General features: G+C 56.8%; 1 protein-coding gene and 1 pseudogene across 3 annotated transcripts in view; one reads left to right on the top strand and one right to left on the bottom strand.

The window, feature by feature from the left end:
- The window catches only part of Tbcd (tubulin folding cofactor D), a 150125-nt gene that overhangs the window by 130303 nt on the left and 6727 nt on the right, over window positions 1–13095 (top strand). For all 3 annotated transcript variants that reach the window (XM_013078115.3, XM_004861054.4, XM_021241301.2), the window contains 8 exons: window positions 858–976; window positions 2176–2267; window positions 2731–2871; window positions 6230–6313; window positions 6927–7085; window positions 7156–7294; window positions 8409–8530; window positions 9005–9082. In XM_013078115.3, the coding sequence (XP_012933569.2) occupies window positions 858–976; window positions 2176–2267; window positions 2731–2871; window positions 6230–6313; window positions 6927–7085; window positions 7156–7294; window positions 8409–8530; window positions 9005–9082 (934 nt within the window). The remainder of the gene's footprint in view (window positions 1–857; window positions 977–2175; window positions 2268–2730; window positions 2872–6229; window positions 6314–6926; window positions 7086–7155; window positions 7295–8408; window positions 8531–9004; window positions 9083–13095) is intronic.
- On the bottom strand, window positions 9082–11193 carry LOC147828722 (putative tripartite motif-containing protein 61; annotated as a pseudogene).

The following is a 13095-nucleotide window of genomic DNA, read 5'->3' as shown; positions in this document are numbered from 1 at the left end:
AGCAGGTGATTTTATATAATGTTGTTTTGTATTTAGTTTATTTTTAAGAGTAGAATAATGTTTTATCTTTCCTGAGAAGAGAGGAGCACATCTTGTTGTTGAAAATGAAAGAAATGATATTTTGAAATTCCCTATTGGTTGTGAAACTTGAGTAATGCAAGGTAGTGGGAGGCTCTTTTCCTCAGCGATCAGTGAGCACTTAGCGTGTGTGTGAGCTGAGCGTCCGGGTGAGGACGGAGGGCACATTGCTGGGTTCTCTCCGCACTGCAGGAGCCCTCTGCTGTGGCAGAGTGGTGGCGAGGGCCTCGCTGGGTCTCTTGCAGGCAGCATGCACTTGCAGGGGCCTGGCCACCCTGCACCTCCCTGAGCTGCGTCTGCCAGGGCCCGTGGCTCGCTGCTCCCGGAGTTCTCCCTCATGGCCCTGAGCCCCGGTGCCCACGGTGCCCGGTCCTCTTTCTGACCCCTGCTCTGTGGCTCCCCGCAGGCTCTTCCTAGCCGAGGTGCCTCGTTGGCACTGGCTCTCTCTGTTCTCGCCCTTCTTCCTGGCCCGTGCAGCTGGTTAGGCCTGTGCCCCTGTCCCAGAGTCCTCTGTCTGCTTGAAGCTGCTCCACTCTACTCACCAAGAACCTTTTGTTTGTGAGGAGCACAGTAAGCATCCAAGTTCATTTTCCCAAGCAGGAAACAATGGCTAAAACTGCTTATGAAAGCCTTAACACCACCTTATAAAAATCCTCCTTGTACATCTTTTGGTGTGCAGCACCTTGAAGGTGTGTCTGCTTCAGAAGCCAGAAGCGCTGTGTTCTCCTGGGCACTGTCCTGCTTGTGTCCCTCTCCAAACCCTCACTTCCTTTCTGCAGAGGTGCTCATCCCACGCTACCTCGTCGAGCTCCAGAGCCCAGAGGAGATGGTTCGCTGCGGCTTCGCATCGGCCCTGGGCGCCCTGCCCGCCTTCCTCTTGCGAGGCCGGCTCCGACAGGTGAGGCTGCCCGAGTGTGGCTGGCATGGAGATGGCAGAGTGAGTGGCAACCTGTGGCCAGGGGCCCTGACAGGTGTGTGTGGTATGTGTATTGGGCAGAGAAGGGAGCAGTACCTGGTCTCTCCTGTGGACCAGAAAGCTGTGTTCAGGTGCAGGAGGGGTGGAGCCTGCAGAGACTGCTCGCCTCGGGGGCAGACACTGCCTCTGTGCTTGTGTCCCATCTCAGCTGTGGCTGCGGCGGAGGCCAGCCTGGGCATGGTGGAGGACCTGGCTGTGCATCTCTGCCCTGGCATCGAGGGCTCCGTTGCTCTCAGATTTTTACCTGGACCCCGAGGCAGTGGCAGCCTGGAAGGAGTGGCCATGGGCTGAGTGTTGGCCTGTGTGCGCCAGGTGGGGTCCTCAGACCTCCTGGGCTCCCTGGGCACCTTGCCTACCCGGCCCACTGTGACCTTGAAGGGCCCAGACTGGTTTTCTCTGCCACAGTCTGTCACTGAGCAGCCGGGCTTATCTGCTAAGGATACTCAAGTCACCATGCCCCAGTCTGCTGCCCACGCTGGCCCTATCGCTGCTGCTGCGACCCCCTCTCTGGCATTGCTTGAGCTCACCCGTCCTTGGCTGCCTCTGTCTGAGGGGTCATGTGTACTTGTCTTGATAGCTGGCTTAGTTCTCTGCTCACGGGAAGGTCCAAGGGATGAAGCGAGTCCAGTGGCCCTGGAGACCTTGTGTCTCTCCTGCCCTGTCACCCTCCGTCCACTGAACACTTGTACTTCCTCTCTGAGCTAAAACACCAGGCTCAGCCTGGTGACCCAGCTGCCAGGGTCCCTGTTCCAGCCCGGACATGCTCTTCTCCCTGGCTCCCTTCTCAGCTCTGCTTGACTAAGCTCCCACCTGTGTCCCACTAAAGGCCAACACCTTGCAGCTGGCAGTAGAGATGCCGCGTATAGCAGAGAAGCAGAGGCAGCACTCCTAGTCTTCTCTTGCCCTGGGCTAAGCCATGGGCACAGAGGGAGCCTGCCAGGATGTGTGGGGTCTGGGTCTGGGGCCAGGGCTGGCCAGTGGCGAAGGCTGAGTGCCCTTCTGCACCACAGGCCGGCACGAACTGCCTGGAGGGCCCTGGCCCCTGCTGTGTCCTGGCCAGGGCCACCCCTCTGCCGAGTCCTATTCCTGTGTAGCTGACACCACTTCTCTCTCACCCTCAGGTCCTCGAAGGTCTGAGTGCAGTCACCCGCATCTCCCCCCAGGACGTGGGCTTCACAGAGGCCAGGAAGGACAGCCTGAGGGCCATTGCGAGGTGAGCCATTGGGAGGTGCTGCCTGCTCCCAGGCACTCTGGCTGGTTTCCTCGATTCTCCGCTTTCAGAGGACTCCTGTGGAAGCATTTCCAGCTCGGTTGCAGATGTGTGTTAGCACAGTTATGAAGAAAGTTAAACCTGTGGTGTGGTTGCATGAAACCTCACTTCACACTCTTGAAAACCAGCACATGGTCTGGGCTGGGTGCACCGCGGTGGTGGAGCACTCGCTGCACATACCAGCGCAGGGCACCCCGGCACCAGGATTAGTAGTAGCAGAGAGGAGGCAGTCCTTGCCTCCTGGATGGAGCCCCTGGTGTCTGGGTCCGTGTGTCCTCCTGCTGCCTCTCCGCAGCGGCCCCCTTTGTCGGGGAGGGAGGCCTGGTCTGCGCTGCGCATCCTCAGGAAGCTGCGCCAGGACACTGCCGTGAAGGGCGGGCTTGGATTATGTACGTTTCCGTTTCAGGATCTGCCAGACGGTGGGTGTGCAGGTGGAGGCGGCCCCAGATGAAGCCGTGTGCAGACAGAATGTCGCCCAGGTGTACACCACGCTCCTGGCCTGCATGGGAGACTACACCACAGACAGCAGGGGTGACATGGGGGCCTGGTAAGGGCGGCCTTGCATTTGCGGTCGCTGTACTGAGCGTCCTTGAGAGCTGGGCTTCATGCTGTGACCCCAGCCTCAGGCGCACATGTCCAGGGACAGCCCGCCCAGGAGCGGCGTCCTTCCCCACTGCTGCTGGGCTCGTCTTCCCGTCCTCAGGGCTGCAGGTCCGTCCCATGTGGAAGTCCTCGCTCTGGCTCCTGTGTTTCTGGGCGACAGTGCCCATCTCCGGCAGAGCCCCCAGGGGAGGAGTAGAAGCAGAGCGTCCTAGACGTGTGGATCTCGGGAAGAGCACCTGTGTAGGGCCGGGGTCCAGGTCAGGCAGCTCCTCGCCTCAGCCTCTCCCTGGACCCAGGACCTGAGTGGGGCGACCCCTCTTGGCCTGTGTTCTGCAGGGCCCTGAGCACCAACTGTGCCCTCTGCCTTGGCCACCTCGCAGCCCCGAGGCCCCCATCGGGGTTCCCAGGTCCCCTCCCTGTGTGGGTGTCTCCTTCCACCCATGCTGTGCAGGAGGCTAGGAGGGGCTTGTCAGGTGTCTCCTGTCCATGCTGGTGGAGACAGCAGAGGCGGATGGGGCGAGCGCAGCTTGAGGTTGGAGCGTGTTCTTATTAGGGTTGGAAAGAAGCCCACTGCTTGCCAGTCTGAGTGCAGAAGAAAGGAGTGAGGCTGTCACCTGACATTTGGGATGCTGGGGTCTTAACTTCCTTCTGCCCCGGCCTGGACACCTCGCCGGATGCCCCTCTCCTCCCGCTTTGCGTGTGCACCACCCAGGCCTGATGTCCGGCTGCTGCCCCGCCCGCTCAGGACACCTGAGCGGTTGCCATGTGTTAGGTCCTGAAGCTGTGTTTCCGCTTTCTTTTTTCTCATCTTTCATTGTGTGGATTCTGTTGATCTTTGTTCGGGGTTGCTGACCCTTCTTCCCTTGTGCTGTTGAGCTCTTGTAGTACCGTTGTCAGCTTTGCCTTGTCTTTATCGTCCACTGGGTTTTGATTGAGAGCTTTTCTTCATCTGCAGTTGCTGATGCCCCTGCTTTCCCTCCCATCGAGCAAGAGCATCTCCTGCCTCCAGCAGCTCATCGGGGGACAGAGTGTGTGGAGGGGCTCGTTACTGAAAGGGCTGGCCTCCCTGCGGCTGCCCTGCCTCCTCCCAGACTGGGGAGGTGGGGCTTGGCAGGGCCTGTGGTGACTTCCTCCCTGGTCCCCGAGGATGGGGACAGACCTGCCCCGTGTCGGTGGACCCTTAGCAGATGTCCCATGGCTGCCCCTGGCCTTTCCTTCAGTGTCACCTGGGCAAGGAGCTGCCTCCTTCCCCTTGGTCCAGAAGCTCCTTGTCCTAGTACAACAGCCCACGCCGTGTCAGGTGTCTTTTCCAGTGAGAAGCGCCTGCTGTCCTGTTCCCTGTGTCCTGGCCGCCAGGTTCTGTGGTGGAGATGCTGCCTGCCTGCTTGGATACAGAGTTCTGTATCCAGGGCTCTGGCCCGTGGCGAGGTGCAGGTCCATGCAATCCTGCACCCTCTGTGGGAGGCCCTCTGCTCCTGCAGGCCCAGATGACAGGGATCATTCTGTCTGTGCTGAGAAGTGGTGGTTTGGCTGATGCCGCTGCTCTTGATGCAGATCAGAAAGGACGAGGGCTGGCCATTGCTGCCCTGTCCTCCCGCATGGCCATGGTGGCTGTGAGGCTCCTCGGGCCGCCTCCGTGCACGTGGGGCCCTTCAGTGAGCGCTGGACTTCGGCATTGTATGTTTTGCAGTACGTGGACTCTTAGAGATTCTAATTCTTTTAGAAATTGTCTTCTTCATTTATTTTTCTCCATTTTTCCCTTCTTTTTTCTTCAACATAACTCATTTCCTTAAAGATGGTTGTTTTAAAGACTGCATATTTATTGCAACGTCTGTGTCATTTCTAGGTCTCTTGTTTTCTCTCTTATTTGGGCATTTATTATTTTTCAAGTATTCTTTGTAACTTTTCACTGCATTCTGTAAGTTGCCTTAAATTGTGGGGTTTGAGTTGCATGGTTTTCTCTGTCAGCTGATGTCGGGCTTGGGCTGCAGCGTATGTCGGGGTCTGGCCTCATCCTGGGGTATGGCTTGGGCCGTTCAGGTGCATCTGACTTCTGGGGAGTGGCCTTCCCCCATTCCTATGGGGGCCTGCCAGGGCTCAGGGCCAGTTTTTTTCTGCTGCTCACGCGCGTCGCAAACAAGACACCCCCCAACCCCCACCCCAGCCTCACCCTGCTGCGCAGCTCAGGAGTTGGCGATCAGCGAGGGAGGAAATGTGCACACCATCCCTCCCTCATGTTTTCAGCACACTTTGCAGACAGGTGCCCCCACGTGCTGCACCTTCACATCCGCCGGCATGCTGCCTGGCCCACCCCACCAGCTCCTGCAGGTGTCTGCCTGTGTCCCCCAGCATGGCCCTGCAGTACTTGCTGGAGAGTCCTTGGGAGTAGGTGGAGTGTGCCACTGCTCTGCAGCCCCTGGGGCGCCCCCCAAGCCCTGCGCCTATGCCTGTCCCAGGACAGACTCCAGTGGTCCTTCTGAAGTCGTGTGCATGGAGGCTGGTCTGCACAGGCTGGGCAGCGTGGGGTCACTGTCAGTGCACTGTTGTCTGACCCTAAGCGTGGTTCTGAGGTCAGCCTGCATCTGTGACTTCCTTGGATGACCCTCGTCCTCGCATCAGGAACCTGGCCTGGGCCCTGCCCAGGGTTTGCGTGAGGCAGGGCTGCCTCCACTGATGCTTTAAGCTGCCTCGTCTGGATCTCATCCTGATCGCAGTGGACAGCACCTGTGCTCCAGACCTGAAAGGCTGCTTTCGCTCCAGGGTGCGGCCCGCATGTGCTGGCCCTGCGTTTTAAATTTCATATGCTTGATCTTCTTTAACCGAAGCTAAGGATGTTGTCTGCCTTCTGGGAGAGAAGGCTTGGTGCCGGGGAAGGATGTGGTGCTCGGCAGCAGGAGTGCCAGCTCCATCCCTGGTGTCTGTGGGCTTCTCCCTGGGGCCGGGACTGCTCCGTGTGTGCTGGTCGCAGGCTTGGCTGGGGTTGTCCAGTTGCCTCATGTGAACCACGAGTCTCCTGCTGATCGTGGGGAAGGGGCATGCTCCCCCTGCAGGGGCCGCAGCTCCACATTGGGTCTCCTGACCTTTCCCGGTGGAGCAGTGGGGTCCCACGATCTTTGGAACCGGCCCTGTGTCTGGGTTTCTCCGAGCCCGGCCTGCGTGTGGCTGGTGGGTCTCCTGTGCGTGCTTCTCCTCACCTGGGTCTCAGTGGTCCCAGTGGCTGCCTGCGGGGCCTATGCTCACTGGCCTGAGTGTGGTGGAACCGGGGCCCACGCTGACCTGCCTCCCATCTCCTTGTCCTGCAGGGTCCGCGAGGCCGCCATGAGCAGCCTGATGGACCTGACGCTGCTGCTGGCGCAGACGCAGCCTGCTCTGATCGAGGCCCATGTGTGAGTGTCACAGAAGCCTGGCCCGACGCCCTGCAGTGCCACGCCCCTTCCCAGCCCATCCTGTCAGCCCCTCGTCACCCCACAGCTCCTGGCTTATGAATAGTCCCCCTTCCACCTGGTGCCCCAGGAGAGGCTTGGGGCTCCCCAGCCCAGGATGCGTGACAGCCAGCTTTGGGGACCAGACCAGGGCGCTGCTGGGCTCGGCCCCTTGCTGAGGCTGCTCCTGATGAGCAGCTGCCATCCTTCGCTCAGGGACCCGGGGGTCCTTGCTGTGGCTCTCTGACCCTCCCACGCCGCCAAGCCAAGGCCTTGGGCCCCGCCATCGGTGGAACCTCTCCGTGGAGATGCTCCTGGCTGGCATCACCGACCGACCTGTCTTCTCTTCGTGGTCCCTTCTCTTGTTGGCCATCTATCTTGTGCCTCCTCGCCTGCCACCCCGCTTACTGTTCTGTTTCTGTCACTCTTCCTCCCAGAGACCTTGTCCGTGCTGGCACATGGCTGCTGTGTGGTCCCAGGAGGAGAGGGTGGCAGGGTGGACATGGCCCGCAGCTGCGGATTTAGGCCCACACGGCCTCAGGGCCATGGACTGATAGTGCGTGCCCTTGCTCTGCAGCTGTGAGCGCATCATGTGCTGCCTGGCCCAGCAGGCGAGCGAGAAGATTGACCGGTTCCGCGCCCATGCTGCCCACGTGCTCCTGACGCTTCTGCACTTCGGCAGCTCCCCTGTCCCCCATGTACCCCACCGCAGGGAACTGGAAGCACTGCTTCCCAGGTACGACTGGGCATAGGAACCGCCCCCTCTGCCCCCCAAGCTCGGCTGAGAGGATCTTGCTCTCTTGCAGGTTGGACATGACCTCTGTGAACTGGAACGCACCATCCCAGGCCTTCCCGCGCATCACCCAGCTCCTTGGGCTGCCCACCTACCGTTACCACGTGCTGCTGGGGCTGGCCGTGTCTGTGGGCGGCCTGACGGAGTCCACGGTGAGGAGGTGTCTGGCTGGGCAGGGCAGGGGACACAGTGGCTCCTTCCTGGGCCAAAGCTGGGCCTTCGAGGGCTGCACCAGCATCTCTTCTGGTCTCTGCCTCTCTCTCCTGTGCTCATCGGTGGGTCTGGCTCTGGCCGTGGTCTGGGAGGCTGAGTGACTGGGGCTCCCGGTGCAGGCTCTGGAGGACAGTGGCATGGCTGGAGCTGGCATGGGTGGAACCAGTGTCTGCGTGGCAGCAGCTCAGTCTCTTCTGGTTCCTGGGCTGCACTGGCTGCTCTGCCGCGAGTGCAGCCGATGTTTTGGGGCCTTCTGTGGCCTTGCCATGAAGGCGCTGTCTGGACTGTTTCTTTAAAATGAGCTTTGCTGTCTGCAAGGGATGTTTCTGTTGCACTTTTAGCTGACTGTCCCTGCTGCTGAGGAGCAAGTGACTTTAGCTTTTCCTTTGAGAAAGGTGAAGCGTGTTGGGTGTAGAGGGTGCTGGCACGGCTGCGTCTGCTGCGTGGCAGCCCCGCCTGCTCTGGGAGACACATCTGCTTCCTCAGGGGCCTTAGGGTACCTGGAGGAGGTCTGTGCTCTCTGCATAAGCACTGCACGCTTGGATGGCCTGCCTGGGGCCTCGGTGTCTCCCCCAGACTGGCTCTTGGGGTTCCCGCAACTGATGGGGTGGCTCTCTCCTGTGTTTCCACCTCCTGGGCAGGGCTGCTGTGTCCCCTCCTCCCACCTTCCCCAGGGTGGCATGAAGCCCACAAGCAGGCCGTGTGCTCTCATTCTGGGTCCTGTGCTGCTCAGGGCACGGGTCTGTCCCCAGGTCCAGTCTGGGGCCCAGGTCTGAGCTCACTCGGAGGCCTGGGTGCGTGTGGGCTCTGGGGCAGGCTGTGGAGCTTGCAGCACTGGTGCTCTGGCACCACTGCGGCCCAGTCACCATGTCCAGGTGCCAGGAGGGGTGCGCTAGGCTCTGTCTGAGGGCTGCTGTCCAGGTCGAGAGCTCCAGTGTGTGTGGGGGGGGGCGGGCCTTGCCTGCCTGTTGTCACTGGCAAGCAACCACCTCCTCAGGACATTGTAGCCCGCCGTGCTCAGCAGACCAAACTCATGGCCTCTCGGCATTACAGGTCAAATACTCCACGCAGAGTCTCTTCGAGTACATGAAGGGGATTCAGCAGGACGCCCAGGCCCTGGGCAGCTTCAGCGGGACCCTTCTGCAGGTCTTTGAGGACAACCTCCTGAATGACAGGCAAGTGGTGCCCTTGGACAGGTCGGGTGGGCTGTCTGATGTGTGCTGGCTGTCACTGTCCTGGCTCTGGGGGTCTGGGGAGCAGTGGCCTGTGTTCAGGCAGCTGGGCTGCTCTGGTCCTCTCCCTCTGCCTCTCCCTCTCCCTCTCCCGTCTCCCCTCTGGCAGGGACATGAGTGGCTATCTTTTTACCCTGGAGGTGTAATAGCCTGAGCCCCGTGCCAGGCACATGGGGCATGGATCCTGGCTGCAGGAAGGCTCCCAGGGCCCCCGAGTGAGCGAGCTAAGTACTCCTGGAAACAGAAGTCTCCGTGAGGACTGGCTGGCCCTGGCCAGAGGACGCTCTCCCCTCTGTGTGGTGGCCTGGAGCCCTTCTCAGCCATCTTGTGTGGATGCTGTCATGTCTGCCTGTCCCTTCCTGAGTCCCTGCGCACGCTGGGTGATGGCATGGAGTCTCATTTGCGTTTTCTCTCCAGAGTGTCCGTGTCGCTGCTGAAGATGCTGGACCAGATGCTGGCCAATGGGTGCTTTGACATCTTCACCAGGGAGGAGAAGTGAGGCCCGCCCGTTTCCTGCCCTGTTGGGTAGAAGCAACACTTGGGCCTGGCGCTCAGAACCCAGAACATGTCCAGGGTGCTCTGGCTTAGCTCAGGGTGGCCGGCTGTGGTGGCCGAGGTGGGGTGGCGTGGCCTGACAGACGAGGTGTCCCAGTGGGGGCTGGTGGCCATGGCTTCTGTGGAGCCTGAGCTGTGGAAAGGGTCTGGCCTGGTTCGGGGGCTGGACGGCAGGGGCCTGAGCAGCCTGTGCCCACCACGGACAGACCGAGATGCCTGCCTGTGTTTGTGCCTCCCAAGTGGGAAGTCACCATGGCCAGGTGACGCCCCGCCCCAAGCCCTGGGGTGGTGGGCTGGCTTGGTGAGCGAGTGGTCCCCTCTTCTGCTTTAGCTGCCTGCTGGCTTTCCCGGGTGCAGACACCGAAGCTGCCTTGCCGGGCTGACAGTCCTGTGTCTGGGGCACCGAAGTCGCTGGGAAGTTAGGTCTTTCTGGTTATTGCTTGTAACTCATGGGGAGACCCAGAGCAGCTGGGCCTCTGGTTGACCTTCTCCCACTCAGGGTCTCTGCTCGCTGCCGTTTCCTCTCCAAGCTTTCTATCCTGGCTGAGCTCTCCTGTCCTCCCCAGGTGGTGCTTTCCCTGGCTGTGGGCATCTGGGCTGACCAGACTCAGCCCTTGCCTTGTGCTCTGCCCAGAGCCTCTCCAGACTGCATTCGGGGCACTGGGCGGCCACCGCATGCTCCCCCTGGAGCCAGAGCCGGAGCCGCTGTCTCCCCTAGCTGTCTCAGCAGGAAGGTGAATCTGCATCTCTGCTGGATGCTGTGGATGCCTGTTTGATCTTAACGTGGAAGCTACCGTCTTAACTAGTCCTAGCGCATGCCGAGGCTCCCGTCTGCTGGGGAGAACCGGCAGGTGTGGGGTCACCACTCTCACGCCACACGTTTAGCCTGACCAACGTTCCGCTTAAGTTTTACATGTTCTTCAAAGTAAGATGGCGGAGAAAATATCTCTTGTTGCGATACAGCTTTTTAAAAATTTATAGTTTGTTAATTTTTGCTTTATGGATTTTGAAGTTGTATTTTTGGCACATACAAGTTTAGGGTTGACTTCTATTGAATGACCCTTTCCAGTTCTAGAGGTGCTTTTTTGCTTACACTCTTTGTCTTGTATCGCTTTGGGTGACTTTCAACTTACACTCTTTTTCTTTGACTTTCAATATTTCGTATACTGTACAGTGGTACCTTGGTTCACAAATGCTTTCTTTTTTTGGCACTTTAAACTTTTATATCTGTGGTAGATAGGTACTCTGAACACTTGTCAGCAGTTCAGTTTCTGACTTTACATATTTGCTCTCTGTCCCCTTTAATAGACATTTTAATGCAGAGGCGTGATCTGAAACGTGTTAAGGCCTTCATTAGAATAGTCTCTTGCTCATTTTGAAGAAACACCATGAACTGTTTGAATTCAGTCTTTATTTCTTCTCTCCTGTGTTCTACCTTTTTCTTAAGTTCCACTGATTTTCTAGTCTGCATGGTAATCACTTTTTCAGTTTGTTCCACTCTCTCCTTCCAGAGCTCGATGTGCCGCTCCAGCTGTTTGCTGTGATAGCCAGTGGCCTTCTCTGTGGGCCAGACATAGTGCTGCTGGTAAGCAGCAGAGAAACGGCACTATGGACACAAAACCTCTAGGTCCTTCTGGCAGAAAATGGTCAGAACCTGTTTGTGCTTCTCACACATAACATTCCCTTCCTCCCTTTTCTCTTGCTCCTCCTCAGCGGCAGTAGCTTAGCCACTTCAGTCAGATTATCTAGCTGGAAATTGTTCTAGAATTTTCTGTGTGGACAGAGATGATGGCAAGAAGGGCAGGGGAAACTGCCTCTCAGATCCTTCCAGGACTCACTGATGCAGGTGAGGCAGAAGTTATGCCCACAGTAGATTGTCACTGCGTTTTTCAAGTATCCTAGACAGATGGGGCAGCTAGCCTCTGCCTGGAGGTCTACCAAGGCTGCCATCAGCTCCACTGAATTGGAACCAAGGCAGCGGGCAAGGAAAGGCTTCTTCAGTAAGCCTGGCTTTCTAGGGCGTACGGCCCAGTAAGAAGGGGGTGTCCTCTTCTAGACTACCTTGAACACCAACCAGCTCTCAGTTCTGCTGGTCAGCTGGCACACCAAAGGCAGCCTCTAAAAGCCTTAGCCTGCTGTACCTCAGCTTCAAAGTCTGCACCGAGCAACACTCTGGAGTCTGTAATCTATTGCGCATCAGAACGTATCAGCTGGGTTGCTGCTCTTTCCATTCAGTCATCTGAAGTCAGCTTCACAGCTTTCTTACTCAAGAAAGTAACCCCAGGTCCAAAACAAGGATTCTTTCTGTGTGAAGATCTAAGTATCTTTCTCGAATCTCCTTTCTTTAACCTTGCTGAATACATACACAGTTAGCCCTCCATGTCTTCAGGAACAGAATCTGAAGATTCAACCAATCTAGTAATGTTAAATTCTCTGATAATTAATCTGCGAGCTGCTGTCTCATCTGTTTGCTAAATCCTTAATGGTCAAGGCGTTCTTGGGGGTTTTTTTGTTTTTGTTTTTGGTACCGGGGATCGAACTTGGGTCCTTGCAGTTGCAAGGCAGGCAGTGGAACCACTGAGCTAAATCCCCAGCCCCATCAAGGCGTTCTTGTCCCAGCAGGCTTGGTGTAAGAGTGTGCTTTAGGAAAATCACACTGGAACAGCTGCTCTGTGGCCTGGCCCGACACTGACACTGTGGCACAATCAGAACTCAAGTGCACACGATTGAGAGCGCCAAACTCCAGTCAGCACGCAGCTCTTGGCCTTTCCCACGGCTGCGCTGTGAATGTACAAATGCTCTTGTTTGTATGCAATTTGGTTTGCAAAAAGAGGCATTTGGCAAAATTTTGTATCTGTTTGCGAATTCTGCATAGGGTGATAAACAACGACCATGGCTATCTTTCCTGCACAAACACGAACATGGCCATCTTTTCCAGAATTGTTGAAAGAATACAGTTTGTGTACCAAGGTACTGAGAATCAAGTTTGTAGCACCTCGGTTCATGAACTTCTTTTTTTTTTTTGGTATCGGGGATTGAACTCAGGTCCTTACGCTTGTGCAGCAGGCGGCGAAACCACTGAGCTAAATCCCCGGCCCTATGAACTTGATTCTTTACACAATTCTGGTTGCAGACTGAGTTGGATGAGAACTGAATCAAGTTTAGTGGTCAAGTTCAATGTTGACCTTATGGGGAAATTTGATTCGATTCTCATCCAGTTCAATCTCGGAGAGAATTGTTTGTGAACTGAGGTACCACTGTATTTTGTTTTTTGAATATGTTATTATCAGTCTATAGTTTTATAAAACTTGGATCTGGTTATCTTTAAACTGAGTCCTTTAATCTGTTTCATTTAATCTTGGTTTCAGATTTGCTGTTTTACCTTTTTGAGATAGGGTCTCGCGCTGCAGCCCTGGCTGGCCCTGACTTTGCCGTCTTCCAGCCCTGGCCTCCCAGGTAGCTGGGATCACAGGTGTGCGCCTCTGCCTGGAGCTGAATCTGCCACAGAACGATGTTTCCCATGGTTTTGTGTTCCCTGTCTGCCCTCATCTTTCATTGTCACTTTGATTGCTTAGAATCATTTTTCTCATTCTGTTTTCCTTATATCTTTTTGGGGGACTTTTTGCTCTTTTTTTCTGTTCTTTTAAGGTTACCCTTATCACACACTTCTGACCTGCCAAAGTAATTTTCAGTATTTCGTCCCTAGGCTGTACCGAGGACAGAACGTGAGTCTTGGTCATTTCCATTCCTTGTGAAATCAGCGTTCACCTTGAAAAGTCTTCATTTGCAGCTGTCTTTCATTACTTCTGTACTTCAGGGGCCCTTGTTTCATCCCCCTCTGCCCAGAGGATGCCCCGCAGCACTCTCAGTTGGTCTGAAACATGGAATTCCAGGCAGCTTTCCTTCCCATCCCTCACTGCCATCCTGCTGCTCTGACCCCTGGCCCCACCAGA

This window comes from Heterocephalus glaber, unplaced genomic scaffold (assembly GCF_053883595.1).
Source record: "Heterocephalus glaber isolate CG9 unplaced genomic scaffold, H.glaber_assembly_v1.0 deba00000937, whole genome shotgun sequence".
Taxonomy (NCBI): domain Eukaryota; kingdom Metazoa; phylum Chordata; class Mammalia; order Rodentia; family Bathyergidae; genus Heterocephalus; species Heterocephalus glaber.
The sequence above is the reverse complement of the archived record's forward strand: the minus strand, read 5'-3'. Positions and strand labels throughout refer to the sequence as shown.